Source organism: Oryctolagus cuniculus, chromosome 11 (assembly GCF_051225735.1).
Source record: "Oryctolagus cuniculus isolate XC-2025 breed Fujian yellow rabbit chromosome 11, ASM5122573v1, whole genome shotgun sequence".
NCBI classification, from domain to species: domain Eukaryota; kingdom Metazoa; phylum Chordata; class Mammalia; order Lagomorpha; family Leporidae; genus Oryctolagus; species Oryctolagus cuniculus.
This window is the reverse complement of record NC_142877.1, coordinates 26,125,492-26,139,372: the sequence shown is the minus strand read 5'-3', so window position 1 is coordinate 26,139,372 and position 13,881 is coordinate 26,125,492. Positions and strand designations below refer to the sequence as shown.

Below are 13,881 nucleotides of genomic sequence, written 5' to 3'. Positions count from 1 at the left end.
CTCCCGCCCATGCTCCCACCCTTCTACCTCTCACCTCGCCTATTCCCACTCTTATTTTTTACAAAGATCTATTTTCAGTTAGCTTTACACTCAAAAGATTAACCCTACACTAAGTAAAGAGTTCAACAAATAGTATAAAGAAAAAAACCTCTGCTCCTCAACAGTTAAGATAAGGGCTGTTAAAAATGATCGAATCTCAAAATATCAATTTCACTCCTATAGATTATCTTTTGGGTACTCCATTAGTTACCATGGATCGGGAAGAACATATAGTATTTTTCTTTTTGGGACTGACTTATTTCACTAAGTGTAATGGTTTCCAGTTGCACCACCTTGTTGCAAAGGATAGGATTCCTTTTTTTTTTTTTTTAACTGCTGTGTGGTATTCCATAGTGTACATATACCATAATTTCTTTATCCAGTCTTCAGCTGATGGACATCTGGTTGATTCCATATCTTAGCTATTGTGAATTGAGCTGCAACAAAGCAGGTGTTTGGTACAGGGATTAAGCTGCTACTTGGGATGGCCCCACACAAAACAGCTCTTCTTCCAATTCCAGCTTGCTGTTAATGCACACTCTGGGAGGTAGCAGGTGATGGCTCTGTCCCTGTCATCCACTTGGGAGGCAGGGACGGACTCCCGGCTTCATCCTGACCCTGGCCCTGGTCCAGCCCCAGAAGTTGCAGGCATTTAGGGAGCGAACAGCAGATGGATGATTTCTCTCTCTGTGTGTGTGTGTGTGTGTGTGTGTGCCAGTGGGTGTATGTCTCTGTTTTTCAAATAAAATGAAAATGAATTATATATAAAGAAAATACAGCATAAACTTCGATTAAAAGGGACAATAGGATGAAAGGCAGAAACCTGAGTCCAGCCCTGCTAGTACTCAGTGGGTGAACGCAGGAAAGAACAAACGACGTCAAAGTAAGATCGTGGAACCCTTCCATTCCAGGGCTCCCTCTTCCCCCAAGCCACTCCCCAGAACTAATCCTCCAACCACAGCAGAGTTTCTCAAAGTCCACGAACGATAACGAGCTGCACGGGGATCACTTGGGACACTAGCTCGAAATGCACATTCCTGGGCCCCTCTCCCAGTGCTGCTGAACCCTCCTGGGACCCAGGACCTGGAACTCGGTTTCATGAGGGCCGCAGCCGGAGCGCCTCACGGCTGATGCGGTCCTCGGAGGGGTCGTGGAGGGGGACCCAGTTCCAGGAACCCAGAGCCCTCATCCTTCTTTTCTCTCGTCCGCCACGCGGGGCGCAGGGCTGGAAGCGGCGGGTCAGCCGAGCTCTGCACTCAGAAAACTCTGTCGAGCGGCCAAGGCCTGGGGCGAGGGCCCTGGGGCGGCCCCCACGGGGCGGGGCTGGACGGGGCGGGGTCGCGGCTCCTCCCCCGGCCGGGGCGGCGGGGCGGACTGGCTGCGCGCTCAGGCTGGTGGTACAACCTGGAACGCTGGTCGGCGGAGGCGGCGGGGACCCCGGACCCCACCCCAGGCCGAGGTAAAGTCCCACGCGCGGCCCGCAGCCAACTTGCTCAAATTGGAGTGGAGTTCGCCAGGGGCCTGCTGGGGGTGGGGGGGTTGGGGGGTGATGCAGTGGCACAGGAACCTGGCACCCGCATCCCAGGGCAGAGGGTCTTCCGAGGGTTGGGTAGCCTCAGACAAGGAACACTCCCCACACCCCACCCCAGCATCTGGGGGCCTCGCTCATACCCAGGACCTGGGGCTGGGAAGGCTGGGACCCAGACTCCGGGGCTGGCACATGGGTGCCCCTCCCCGTCACCCTCCGGGACTCCCGACTCCTACTAGGACCCTGTCCAGGACACCCATCCCGGGGCCCGCCGGCTCGCGGCTCCCGCCCCCCAATGACAGCTGGAGGCCACAGCGCCAGCCGCTCCTGAATTTTTCACACAGGGGCGGGCCCGACATGGGTTCCCATGGCACCGGGGCACTCAGGTTACCGCTGGGGGAACCCCCGGAGCCCCCTTCCCTTCTAGGGCCAACCAGTCCTGCCTCCTCAGACCTCGAGGGTTCATGCATCGGAATTAAATCGCCGCAGGGGACCCTCAACCTTCCTCTGCACCACCAACCTAGAACCGTGTGAAGAGTGGTGGAGAGGGGAGCGAGAGACAATCAAATGCCTTCCCTAAGGAGGAGCTCCTGTTCTGAACAGGGTGGGGGTGGGAGGGTGGGGGCAGGCTCTCCATATCACCTGGCTGCTGGCCTCTCACTGTGTGCCATCCAGGACGGCCCTCCTTAAGGCTTGGGAAATGACCTGTGGGTGTGCTGGTCTCTGTGTGTTCACAGCCTGACACTCACCCCTTCCGGCTGGACCCAGAAAGATCCCATCCCAAGGAGCTCAGGTGTCTCCTCCTCCTGTATGACCAAGTGTGGCTCTGGGGAGAACATCTCAGCAGCCCATTAGGATACAGAGAAGAAGAGGCCCAAAGCAACTGGCTCACGGCCCATCCCCCCTTTTTCTGGAAGGAAGGAAGGAAGGAAGGAAGGAAAGAAGGGAGGGAAGTGCCGTGCCCCACATCACCAAGGATGACACTAAACACGCAGCAGGAAGCCAAGACCTCCCTGCGACGGCGAGCCAGCACCCCACTGCCCCTGTCCTCCAGGGGCCACCAGCCCAGTCGTCTGTGCACAGCACCCTCCACTCAGCCCCAGCACCCCCGGCTGGGCCAATCAGCCTCCCTCAACCCTCCCACCCGCAAGCCTTCCCCTGCCCCCGACGGCTGGTCCTCAGAATCCAGCGACTCTGAAGGCTCCTGGGAGGCCCTGTACCGTGTGGTGCTGCTTGGAGACCCTGGTGTGGGGAAGACCAGCCTGGCCAGCCTCTTTGCAGGGAAGCAAGAGCGGGACCTCCATGACCAGCTGGGAGGTAGGGGCCCTGTGGGCTGGGCTGGGATGTGGTCAAAGGAATGAAGGTCCTGTCACCAGGGGCACACACAAGCCATGTCCTGTACAAATCATGCATGCTTCCACTCTAAGGGGCATCACTCACACAGACTAGGAAGGGAACCATGCTCCCCCGGAGTTATACAGGGCACAGCCTACACAGTGGTCTTGGGAAGGGAAAGTCCTGGAATAGAATGAAAAATTTGATTTCTCATGGAGAGAATTGTATCATTTATTTCCATGTCACAAAGGGAGCCATTTTGAATTCTCTGAGTATTAAGAAATGGTGGGCTTCCATTCAGCTCAGAAACTCCCATCCCCAAGGGCTCCTGACTCTTGGACCCTCCTGCTCCCATAGACACCCAGCCAAGACCACTGTGACTTGTGGCAAAGCTAAGATCCTTCTCAGAATGGAGACTCCCGCACCCCAAGCTCTGGGCCTTGGCTTGCTTTATTCCCAAGAAATGCAACCCAGCGATAGGGGAGGGAGCAGGACTGATGCTGGGCCCCAGCAGGACTGGCTGAGGGGGACACAGGGTGAGTGAAAGGGGGATTGGCTAAAAGAGGAGAGAAGGTGGAGACATGGCCAGGCTCCTTCTCCAGCCTTGACCCCCTGAGAAAACCCTTACGATAGGTGTATTATGTACACCTGTACATGTTATAGATGAGGAGACAGGCCCAGAGAGAAAAACATGACCTGCTTGACACATATGCTAAGCCAGAGACAGGGTAGGCAGGACTGGGAGAATTCCCAGCAACTTGAACCCCACCACCCCGCACTCATCCAAGCACCAAACCAACTTTCTCAGCAACTACCAAGTGGCAGGCACTATACTGGCAGCTGGAGAGACAGAGGTTCCTCGTGGAGCTCCTGGATCTACCAGGGGAGACAGACAGCACACATGTGTAGAGAGCACTCCCAGGGAGAAGTGGAGGGGCCATGTGACCAAAAACAGGAGCTAGGGAGCTAGGGAGCCGCGCGCCCAGCCCCTGGCCTGCCCCTCCTCCCTGAGATCTGGCTCTCCCCTCGGTTGCAGAAGATGTATATGAGAGGACCCTCACAGTGGATGGAGAGGACACCACACTGGTGGTCATGGATACCTGGGAGGCCGAGAAACTGGTATGGCACTGCAAGCCGGATTTGGGGGGAGGGGTGCTGAGCCTAAAACCAGATTCTTGTCCCCTCCTGGAGCACATAGAGCAGAGTTGGTGCAGGGGCCACCCTCCAAATCCCCCCAGAATGCACAGCTCCTGGGCAGCCTTTCCAACCAAAGACAGCTCCTCCTGGCCCTGACCTCTGTCTCCATTCCCCTCCCAGCAGCCATCCCAGGAAGTGGTCCACCCCTGTGGGCCTCCCCATCGTAGTATGCAGAAGTAACTGAATTTGGCACCAAAATGTCTAAGGCTGAACCCCCCTTTTTCTTACTAGTTGTTTAGCTTTGTGCAATTGACTTTCCCACTTTGAGCTTCAGTTTTCTCACCTGATAAATGGTCACTCATTCCTGCATTCCTGATTTTTAAGTTCTTCTGTAACTTTACAGAAATGAACCCAGTGTGGAGCATGAAAAAAACAAGCCGGACAGGGGTGAGGAGCTCAAGGATAATTCCTACTCCTAACTTGATAGCTAGCGAGAAAGGGAAGCGGAGGGCCGCCCCTCCCTACCCCTCACGGCACAGGAATGAGCAGCAGGCAGGCACACATCCCTGTCATGACTGCCCTACCTGGCTTCTCTGGCTCCACAGAACTAAGCAAAGACGAGAATCTAAAAGTCACCTACAATCCCACCTCACTGAGGGTGGACCCCGCTCCTAACTCTAGGAAGACAAGAATGGCTGGATAGCTCCTCGGGTAGGCCGGCCAAACGAAGAAGCCCTTGGGTCCACTGCTTCGTAGAAGCATGAAAGGAAACCGCAGGACCACCTGAGTGCCGTACTTATGACTCGCCTAACGGCAGGTGTCCTCTTCCTAAGTATTAGCCCGTGTGCTAAGCACTGCACCTGTATTACAACGTGCAGTCAAAACAAAAACAACACAGTGAATCTTCCGCTTCCCATTCTACCCATGGGGAAACTGCAGCTCAGAGAAGTCAATGCGTCTAGAGCTCTCAGATAGCAAGTGGGATTCAAACCCAGATCTACCAAACCACAGAGCCTCTACCCTTACCCACTATGATCGGCCCTTCCCATCCCCAATCTTGGGGGTGCATCACCTGTTGGACTTCCAACTGAGGTTTCACTCATTCATTCATTCAAAAATACTTGCTAGGTGTCTATAATGGGCCAAGACCCTGGAGACACAGCGCTGAATAAGGCGGACTCTGATCCAGGCTTATGGAGCTTGCAGACTAGTAAGGGGCGGGGGGCCTAGTATGGGACAGAGTCCAGTGATCAGACTGAGCGTCCCACTTAGGAAACAGGGGAGCAAGAGTACTGAACTAGAAGGCAGAAACTGGAACTCAATGTCCAGCTTGCTGTGTGGCCTTCAAATAGTTTTTTCTTCCTTCCTGGCTTTGGTGTCCCTACCAGCAAATGGGGAAATGGAAGCAGTTTCCTTGGTCAGTGACTGTGAGGGGAGCTTTCAAAGAGTTCCAACATAGTAACAGCCGTAGTGGAACTGGCATCTATTTTTCCATGCCTAGGCTAGATAATACCCTGATGTCAGACAGGCAGAATCTGGAAGAACTAAATGAGCCTTTTGCCCATTCATGAGTGCCCTAGGTTGGATGACCATGGGTCGCCTGGAGAGGTTTTTTTTTTTTTTTTTCTTTTTTGGACAGGCAGAGTGGATAGAGAGAGAGAGAGACAGAGAGAAAGGTCTTCGTTTTGCCACTGGTTCACCCTCCAATGGCCGCTGCGGCCGGCACACGGCGCTGATCCGAAGGCAGGAGCCAGGTACTTATCCTGGTCTCCCATGGGGTGCAGGGCCCAAGCACTTGGGCCATCCTCCACTGTACTCCCGGGCCACAGCAGAGAGCTGGCCTGGAAGAGGGGCAACTGGGAAAGAATCCGGCGCCCCGACCGGGACTAGAACCCGGTGTGCCGGCGCTGCTAGGTGGAGGATTAGCCTAGTGAGCCGCGGCGCCGGTCGCCTGGAGAGTATTAAAACTCAAATTCTCAGGGGCAGATGTTTGCTGCAACACTTAAGACGCTCCTTGGGACATCAGCATCCCTGTCACAGGGCCTCTGTACAAGTCCCAGTTCCACTCTTGACCCCAGATTCCTGCTAATGGGCTCCGTGGGAGGCAGCAGGTGATGGCTCAAATACTTAGGTCCCTGTCACCCACATGGGAGACGTGGGTTGAATTCTGGGCTCCTGGCTTCAGCCTAGCCCAGCCCTGGTTGTTACAGGCATTTGGGGGTGAGCCACTGAATGGAAAATCTCTCTCTCTCTTTTCCCCTCTCCCTCCCTCCTTTCCTCTCTCTCAAATAAAATGAAAATAAATAACTTTTTTTTTTTGAAAGGCAGAGTGGACAGTGAGAGAGAGAGACAGACAGAGAGAAAGGTCTTCCTTTTGCCGTTGGTTCACCCTCCAATGGCCGCTGCGGCCCACGCGCTGCAGTCAGCGCAATGCGCTTATCTGAAGCCAGGAGCCAGGTGCTTCTCCTGGTCTCCCATGGGGTGCAGGGCCCAAGCACTTGGGCCATCCTCCACTGCACTCCCGGGCCACAGCAGAGAGCTGGCCTGGAAGAGGGGCAACCGGGACAGAATCCGGCACCCCAACCGGGACTAGAACCCGGGGTGCCAGCGCCGCAGGCAGAGGATTAGCCTATTGAGCCACAGCGCCGGCGGAAAATAAATAATTTAAAAAAAATCAAATTCTCAGACCTCACCCCAGATTAATGAATAAGAACCTCTAAAAGTGGGGCTCAGGACTCCATTCAACAGAAGGGGAAACGGACCCACAGGGAGGAAGGAGCCCACCCATAGTGAACTTGGAAATCCAGGTCTGTGTGACTCCATCCTCAGGTTTTCGGCCTGACGAATCCTCAGGATAGCTGTTGACAGTGTTGTTGACTCGGGATCTGTTGCCTTCTTAGTCATCTATCTGACTTGGTTATCAGAAAATTGTCTAGCTTCTTCCCCACTCAGGACAAATGCTTCCACTGCACCCGGTCTTTCCCACTCCAGTTCTCAGCTCTGTTCTCTTCATCTGGAATCGCTTCTCTCCTTCTTGTGCTTTCAAGCCCACTCTCCATTCCAGGCCCCCGCCCCACTCTCGGCCACGCTGACTTCTTCGGGTCTCCCCCTCTGAGCCCCCAGCTCATGCAGCCCTTTGCAAACGCCTCTCCTAGTGGTACTCGGCATGCATTCAGCCCTGCACCCCCACAGGCTCCCTTCCAGGCCGTGAGTGTTTGGAGGGCAGGGACTTCTTGTGAAAACACTTGCAATCGTTACCCGAAGGGTCCAGTCTTGAGTGCTGTCCCTCACGGAAGACCCCCACCCAGAACGGAAAATCAGAATCCCCCCAGCTCTCTCCTTTACCCGGGCAAACAAACAACGTGAAGAGACGCCACTTCTTCAAGTGCTCCTTGCCCCTCCCTGCCCCTGCAGAACCTCAAGTCCTCCCTCAGCGGCTCCTTCACCTCCTCTCTTTAAAACCGGCCTGAAAAACGCCTCTCTCTGAAGGCAGCCCCCTGTCTTCGCTTCCCTCTCTCGCATTTTTCTCTTAGTTCCAGGTAGCTGAAGGCCTCAAGAACTGCCTGGCAAGGCTAAAAATCTCCTCCTCGGAGAACGGACAAAAGAGCTGAGCAGGCAGAGCCAGCCCCTCTTAGCAGGAAGGCAGGCCGAATGAGTCCTTTGTCTCCAGTGCCCAGCCCACAGGAGGAATGAATGAATGAGAGAATGCACTGGGGAAGGTCGTTAGTCCAATGTTTCAGGCCCAGAAGCGGTTTTCTCAAGATGACGTAGGGAACTGTGGCGCAATCTATTCCCCCACCTGTCCGAGGTGTCGATGTCTCGCCCCTTAGAGCGGTCCGGCCCCTCCTGACCCAGGGCCTCCGCACTGTCTGAGAATCCTGGGGCCCCTCCCCCGCAGGACGACAGCGGGAAGCGGGAGTCGTGCCTGCAGGCGGGCAGTGCCTACGTCATCGTGTACTCCATCGCAGACCGCCGCAGCTTTGAGAGTGCCTCTGAGCTTCGCATTCAGCTGCGACGCACGCACCAGGCGGACCACGTGCCCATCATCCTCGTGGGCAACAAGGCGGACCTGGCCCGCTGCCGGGAAGTCTCGGTGGAAGGTGAGCCCTCCACGCCACCCCACTGTCACCGCGCCCCTCCATGCCCTTCCCCTCAGACCCTGCCTGCCCCACCCCCACCCCGCAGCTACTTCCCAGCCCTCTCTCAGTCTCCAAACCGGTCCTCAAGTCCTGGCAGCCCCACACCCGCTTCCCTTCTCTGCCCTGACCTGGCATCTCCACTTCAGCCTGCGCCAGGTGCTTCTCCCCACTCAATCGGTCCTGCTTCAGCTGTCAGCGTGGTGCAGAAGCAGGGCTGGCCCGTCACTTGTCTGCATGAAACGTCCCCTAGGGCTCCTTAATTACAAACACTGCCTCCCCCAGGTGTGATAGGCCCGGAGCCCGCAGCCTGTTCAAGGGCTTGCATTTGAGAACCAAAAAAGACCGCTATTGACTCCAAAATGACAGGAAACTATAAATTCAAAGTTCACGAAGTTTTATATCATGTCAGATAGCAACTACAAACCAGACTTTTAAAGTAGTAGATAAATGATATTGATGATGGGATGATGAATATTTTAGTAAGTCTGACCTGTCAGGTAGGGCCCAAGAAGATCTTAACATGGCCCCACTCAAGGAGTAAAATCTGGAAACTGGAACTCATAGAGAGAAAGCCAGGTTCATGGAGTCTCCAGCCACTGAGGACTGGCCCTCAGGCCCCTGCCTCTCAGCCCATTGGCAATGTTGATGGAGGAAGACCACATCCTTTAGGGACACACACACCCCAACAGATTTTGTTAAAACTCAGGTTACCAGACCTCACCCCAAACATCCCGAATCGGCCAGAATTCTGCCTTTTAACCAGCTGCTCGGTAACTCCAATCACGGGTTGGACGCCATACGTGGCGTTTAACCTGGTCCCTATCCGGTCCCAACCTCGTCCCAGCCTCCCTGTCTTCCTAGCCTCCCTCTCTTCCAGCGTCAGTCACTAGCCTGTAAACTAACTCCTCGCGGCCCAGTCTGATTTGTCTCTGAGTTTCCCGACACCACCACCAAGTGTGGGCACAGGAAAAATCGCTTCTAATTGAAACTCAACACACCTCTTCCCACCCCTTCTCCGCCCGCCGGACCCCGCCCCCGCCAAGAGGGCCGCGCCTGCGCCGTGGTGTTCGACTGCAAGTTCATCGAGACATCAGCCGCTCTGCAGCACAACGTGGCGGAGCTCTTCGAGGGCGTGGTGCGCCAACTGCGCTTGCGGCGCCGGGACAGCGCGGCCCGCGAGCCGCCCGCGCCCCGACGCCGCGCCAGCCTCGGCCAGCGCGCACGTCGCTTCCTGGCTCGCCTGACGGCCCGCAGTGCCCGCCGCCGGGCACTCAAGGCCCGCTCCAAGTCCTGTCACAACCTGGCCGTACTCTGAGGCCGCCCGCCCTCCCAAGGTGGCAAGACACTGGGGTGCATCCCGGGCTCCACCGGCAAAGACCCCTGACAGGAGCCTGCGTCGTGGGCCGTGGCTGCCGACTGTCCTAATGGCCTGGGGATCGCCGAGAGCGAGAGCCTTGGGGCCTCCTCCGCCCCGGGAAGCCACGGGCAGATATGGGGACTAAGCTGGGCACAAAGTAGGGTTTTATACGTAGTGGGGGTCTTTTTGTAGAAATCATCTTTGTCTTGGTCTCTGGCCAACCTCTAAAACCCTCACAATAAATCAGTCCGGAAGGATGTCCTATCTGAACAACCCGACCTCTCCTTGTGGCGTCTACACTGGCTGCCCTGCCGTCTACACTGGCTGGCAGAGCCGATCCTTAACGTCCTTATATCAATTGTGTTTTCAGGCCCTTCCCCCAGCCATTGGGTACCATGCCTGCCCGAGTCTTTGAGAAACCAGTTGGTTGTGATGACCTGCTGTTTTCTTTCTTGACTCCTTTTTTTATTTTTATTTTTTTTTTAAGATTTGTTTATTTGAAAGCAGAGTTACAGAGAGACAGAAAGATCTTCCATCCACTAATTCACTCCACAGATGGCCCCAATGACCTTGGCTGGGCCAGGCTGAAGCCAGGAGCCAAGAACTGCATCTGGGTCTCCCATGCGAGTGTCAAGGGCCCAATCACTTGAGCCATCTTCGGCTGCTTTCCCAGGTGCATTAGATCAGAAATGGTGCAACTGGGACTCAGATCAGTACCCATATGGGATACTAGCATCACAGAGGTGGCCCCTTCTTAACTCATTTTTTAGAGTATACCAGTAGATTCATAAAATGTTATCTGGAAGGACCCCTGATGCTCATCCTGGCAATATCATAGCTGCTGCTTGTTGGAAACTGAAGGTGTGCTAAGCTGTTGTGACTCAATCGGCACAACACCTGGGAGGAGGGTGTTACTATTAACCCTGTCTTTCTAATTGGGAAACAAGCATGGACAATGCCAAGGCTCATGGCCAAGATCACACAGCTGCTATAAGTGACGTTGCCAGGATTCCAGTCCAGGCCTGAAGGATCAGTCGATGCACAATTTATCCACAGTGCTCTGTAAGAGTGTCACAGAAGGCCAGGCGTTGTGACTCCCACATCCCATACTGGAGCGCCAGTTCAAGTCCTGGCTGCTCTGCTTCCAATCCAGCTCCCTGCTAATGTGCCTGGAAGGCAGCAGATGATGGTCCAAGTACTTCGACCCCTGCCACCCACATGGGAGACCTGGATGGAGTTCCTTGCTACTGTTCTCACACCTGGCTGTTGTAGCCATTTGAGGAGTGAGCCAGTAATAGAAGATCTCTCTCTCTCTCTCTCTCTCTCTCTCTGTGTGTGTGTGTGTTTGTGTGTATGTTTGTGTGTGTGTGTCTGTCTGTCTGTCTTGCCTCTCTTGGGCACTCTGCTTTTCAAATAAAGAAATATTTATTAAAAAAAAAATGACAGAAACATTCAGACTCTCAGTTTAAGGAGAGGAGCATGAACTCAATGAAACGCAATCCATCAGTCCCCAGAATGGACCCCAATTTAGCCTAATTCATCTATTTTCCAAATGTGTAACCTGAAGCCCAGAGAGGAGGAGTGAGCCCCCTGGGGTATCCCAGCCAGTGAGGACCAGACCCAGGGCCCAGCCTCTTCCAACCTCCCTTCTGCTGTGTAGGAGGAAGGAGGTGGTGAGACGTCCAGCCTGGCTGGGGACAGGGCTGGGTGTTAGGGGTCAGGTCAGGAGTTTCCAGTCCAAAGGAAAGTGGTGTCAGTTCTTTAAGAGGAGAACAAGCTGCAAACAATTTGGTTTGGACCATTGTGTCCCTAATGCCTGACACCCCTGCCCCCAACCAGCTGCTGGCCCAGACGCCTCAGCCCCACACATGGGCCACCACAGCCCAGTGGCCCCGGGGTGATGCAGTGATGAGAAAGACCCAAACACCAAGCCATCCCCTCCAGCGGCAACCCCCTCCCACCCAGCCTGGCCAGTGGGGCACCCATGGCGCTGACCCCCCCATCCTGATCCAGCCCTGGGAAGGGAAAAGGAGGAGGGTCTTCCCCCAGCTGTCTCCGGCCTGCGGTCAGGGGGGAGGGGCTGGAGCTGTGGAAAGTTGGCAGAGGCAGCCGGCAGCAGCCGGGAGAGTGGAAAAAATGATATCAAACCCGGAAAAATGCAGGCCGGATGGAGGGCCGGAGTCAGCCCCGGGAGGTGAAAGGGAGGGAAGAAGGGGGGGCTGAGAAAGGGAGAGGGGCCAGGGAGCGAGTTCAGGAGCCGGCTGCAGAAAACTGAAGACACTCGCTTCATTCCCTTCTTTCTTCGTCTGTGAACAAGTACTGAGTGCCCACTAAGTGCACAGCGCAGTGCCAGCTCCGGAGAGGTGCTGACGAGGAGGAGGACTCTTGCTACTTCCTGGAACTCAGATTGCAATGGAGGAACCAGACTAGAAAACCAGTTACGAAGCGGGGTGGGACCGAAAGGCCAGGGTGCGCAGTGAAGGCCCATAACCCAGCCCAGTCCCCCTCAGCTCACGGATAGGGACCATGGGGGCCAGAGACGGAGAGGCTTACCCCAGGCCACTCAGAAAGTGGGAGAGAAAGTTGAGACTAGGATTGGAGAGGGGGAGGGAAGAGGGAGAAATTAAGCAGAGCAGGCTATGGGGAGAGTATTCAGCCAGCTGCGCCCACAGGGGAGCAGCCCCAGGGGGGCTCTGCAAACCCTGCTCCCCTCCACCTCTCTGTGCGTTAGTTTTCCCCATCTATAAATAAAATAAGCGTTGATGTCAAGATTAAGTGATGTACAAGGTGCTTAAAACGGTTCCTGTGTCTAGGCAGAATCACCGAATTTGGGGTTAAGACTTTAGGGAACTCAGTTTGTTAAAGGTGAAAAGTGCTGAGGCTGCGAAGAACTGCTTAGAAGTCTTCCTGGCTGTGACACGGCAGGACCCCAGGAAGAGCCTTTACCCCTTTGGGCTCAGCCTCCTCACCTGTGAAATAAAGAGGCTGAATGTGAATTTGTATCATATACTTATACAGTCACCTGTGTGTGGTCTGTCTCCCCCCACAGCAGTGACAGTTCCCTGAGGCCAGGGCCCTCAGTACTGCTCTGGCCTCAGCACCTGCACCTATGCCTGGCTGGTCACAGGCACATAACAGTCAATATTTCTTGAATAGATTAATTAACCAACCTATAAGTGGCCCTTCCAGTCCCAACGCCTCTGACTCTAGGTATCTGTCAACAAGGTAATTCTGGGAAAACATGTGAGAAAACCACAATGCACCTGCTGGGGACACAGCTCATTATCTTTTAGGAACTCCTTTGTTGAGGCCTGCGCTATGGCACAGCGGGTTAACACCCTGGTCTGATGTGCCAGCATCCCATATGGGTGCCGGTTCAAGACCTGGCTGATCCACTTCCAATCCAGCTCTCTGCTGTGACCTGGGAAGGCAGTGGAAGATGGCCCAAGTGCTTGGGTCCCTGCACCCACGTGGGAGATCCAGAAGAAGCTCCAGGCTCCTGGCTTCGGATCAGCTTCAGCCGTTGCGGCCAGTTGGGGAGTGAACCAGCGGATGGAAGACCTCTCTCTCTCTCTCCCTCTCTCTCTCTCCCTCCTCTCTGTCTTTCCCCTCTCTTCGTAATTCTGACTTTCAAATAAATAAATCTTTCCAAAAAAAAGTCCTTTGTCATCCACAAAAACAAACAAAAAATAACTTTGTTTTCACTCTGTGTGTTAGTGTGGTGCCACATGCTACGTGCTCAGTATGCATTTTCTCATTTTATCATCACCACAGCTGTACTTAATAGATACCACTTAATAGATGAGCACATTGAGGCTAAGAGAACCCAAGAAATGTGTCTAACACCACACAGCAAGAAAAAGTACTTGGGATTCACACTCAGATCAGAAGCAGGGAAGAACTGCTCTCCTAATGGTATGATTGGGGAAACTGCGGCCCAGAGGGAGGAGTTGAATTGCCTGAGTCCAAGGTCATGTGAAAACAAGAGCCAACAACCACATCACCTTGACCAGATACCAGGTATTGTTCTGAGTGCTTTTTGCATGTTAATTCATTTAATCCTCTAAACTGGTGACCTTACCACCAGGACAGTTTCCAAAAAGAGACACTGTAGCACACAGTAGTTCAGGACCCCCACCAAAGTCTCTCAGTCAGCAAAGGCGGTGCCAGAAGCCAGGGAACTCTAGTCTCACTGCGTGAAGGACTCCTCTCTATCACACTAGTTCTTGGTTGTTACAGCAAACCCAGAGCAGGCTGGTATAGAAGCAGCAGCTGGTGGCTGCTGTGGCGCATTGGGTTAAGCCACTGCGTGTAACACCAGCATCCCATATGGACACCAGCTTGAG

At 54.5% G+C, this 13,881-nt stretch overlaps 1 protein-coding gene across 6 annotated transcripts; it reads left to right on the top strand.

Moving 5' to 3' along the window:
- The first annotated feature begins 1,179 nt into the window (after positions 1-1,179).
- On the top strand, positions 1,180-13,193 carry REM1 (RRAD and GEM like GTPase 1). 6 transcript variants are annotated; one of them, XM_008256163.5, is made up of 5 exons: positions 1,180-1,498; positions 2,305-2,884; positions 3,939-4,021; positions 7,938-8,139; positions 9,222-9,808. In XM_008256163.5, the coding sequence occupies exons 2-5, from the start codon at positions 2,545-2,547 to the stop codon at positions 9,491-9,493; spliced, it is 897 nt and encodes a 298-aa protein (XP_008254385.3). In that variant the 5' UTR covers positions 1,180-1,498; positions 2,305-2,544; the 3' UTR covers positions 9,494-9,808. The 6 variants fall into 6 exon arrangements, with proteins under 6 accessions (XP_008254385.3, XP_089164254.1, XP_089164252.1 ...); XM_089308126.1 differs by lacking the exon at positions 9,222-9,808 and adding an exon at positions 12,943-13,193 and having other exon boundaries at positions 1,366-1,498; XM_089308127.1 differs by having other exon boundaries at positions 1,366-1,498; positions 9,056-9,264.
- Positions 13,194-13,881: the final 688 nt, after the last annotated feature.

Bases quoted from the DNA above. Each gene is read 5' to 3' on its own strand.
- REM1 (XM_008256163.5), top strand. From the start codon at position 2,545: ATGACACTAAACACGCAGCAGGAAGCCAAGACCTCCCTGCGACGGCGA. The intron at 2,885-3,938 runs GTAGGGGCCCTG...CCTCGGTTGCAG, and splicing joins CCTCCATGACCAGCTGGGAG to AAGATGTATATGAGAGGACC. The intron at 8,140-9,221 runs GTGAGCCCTCCA...GCCCCCGCCAAG, and splicing joins CCGGGAAGTCTCGGTGGAAG to AGGGCCGCGCCTGCGCCGTG.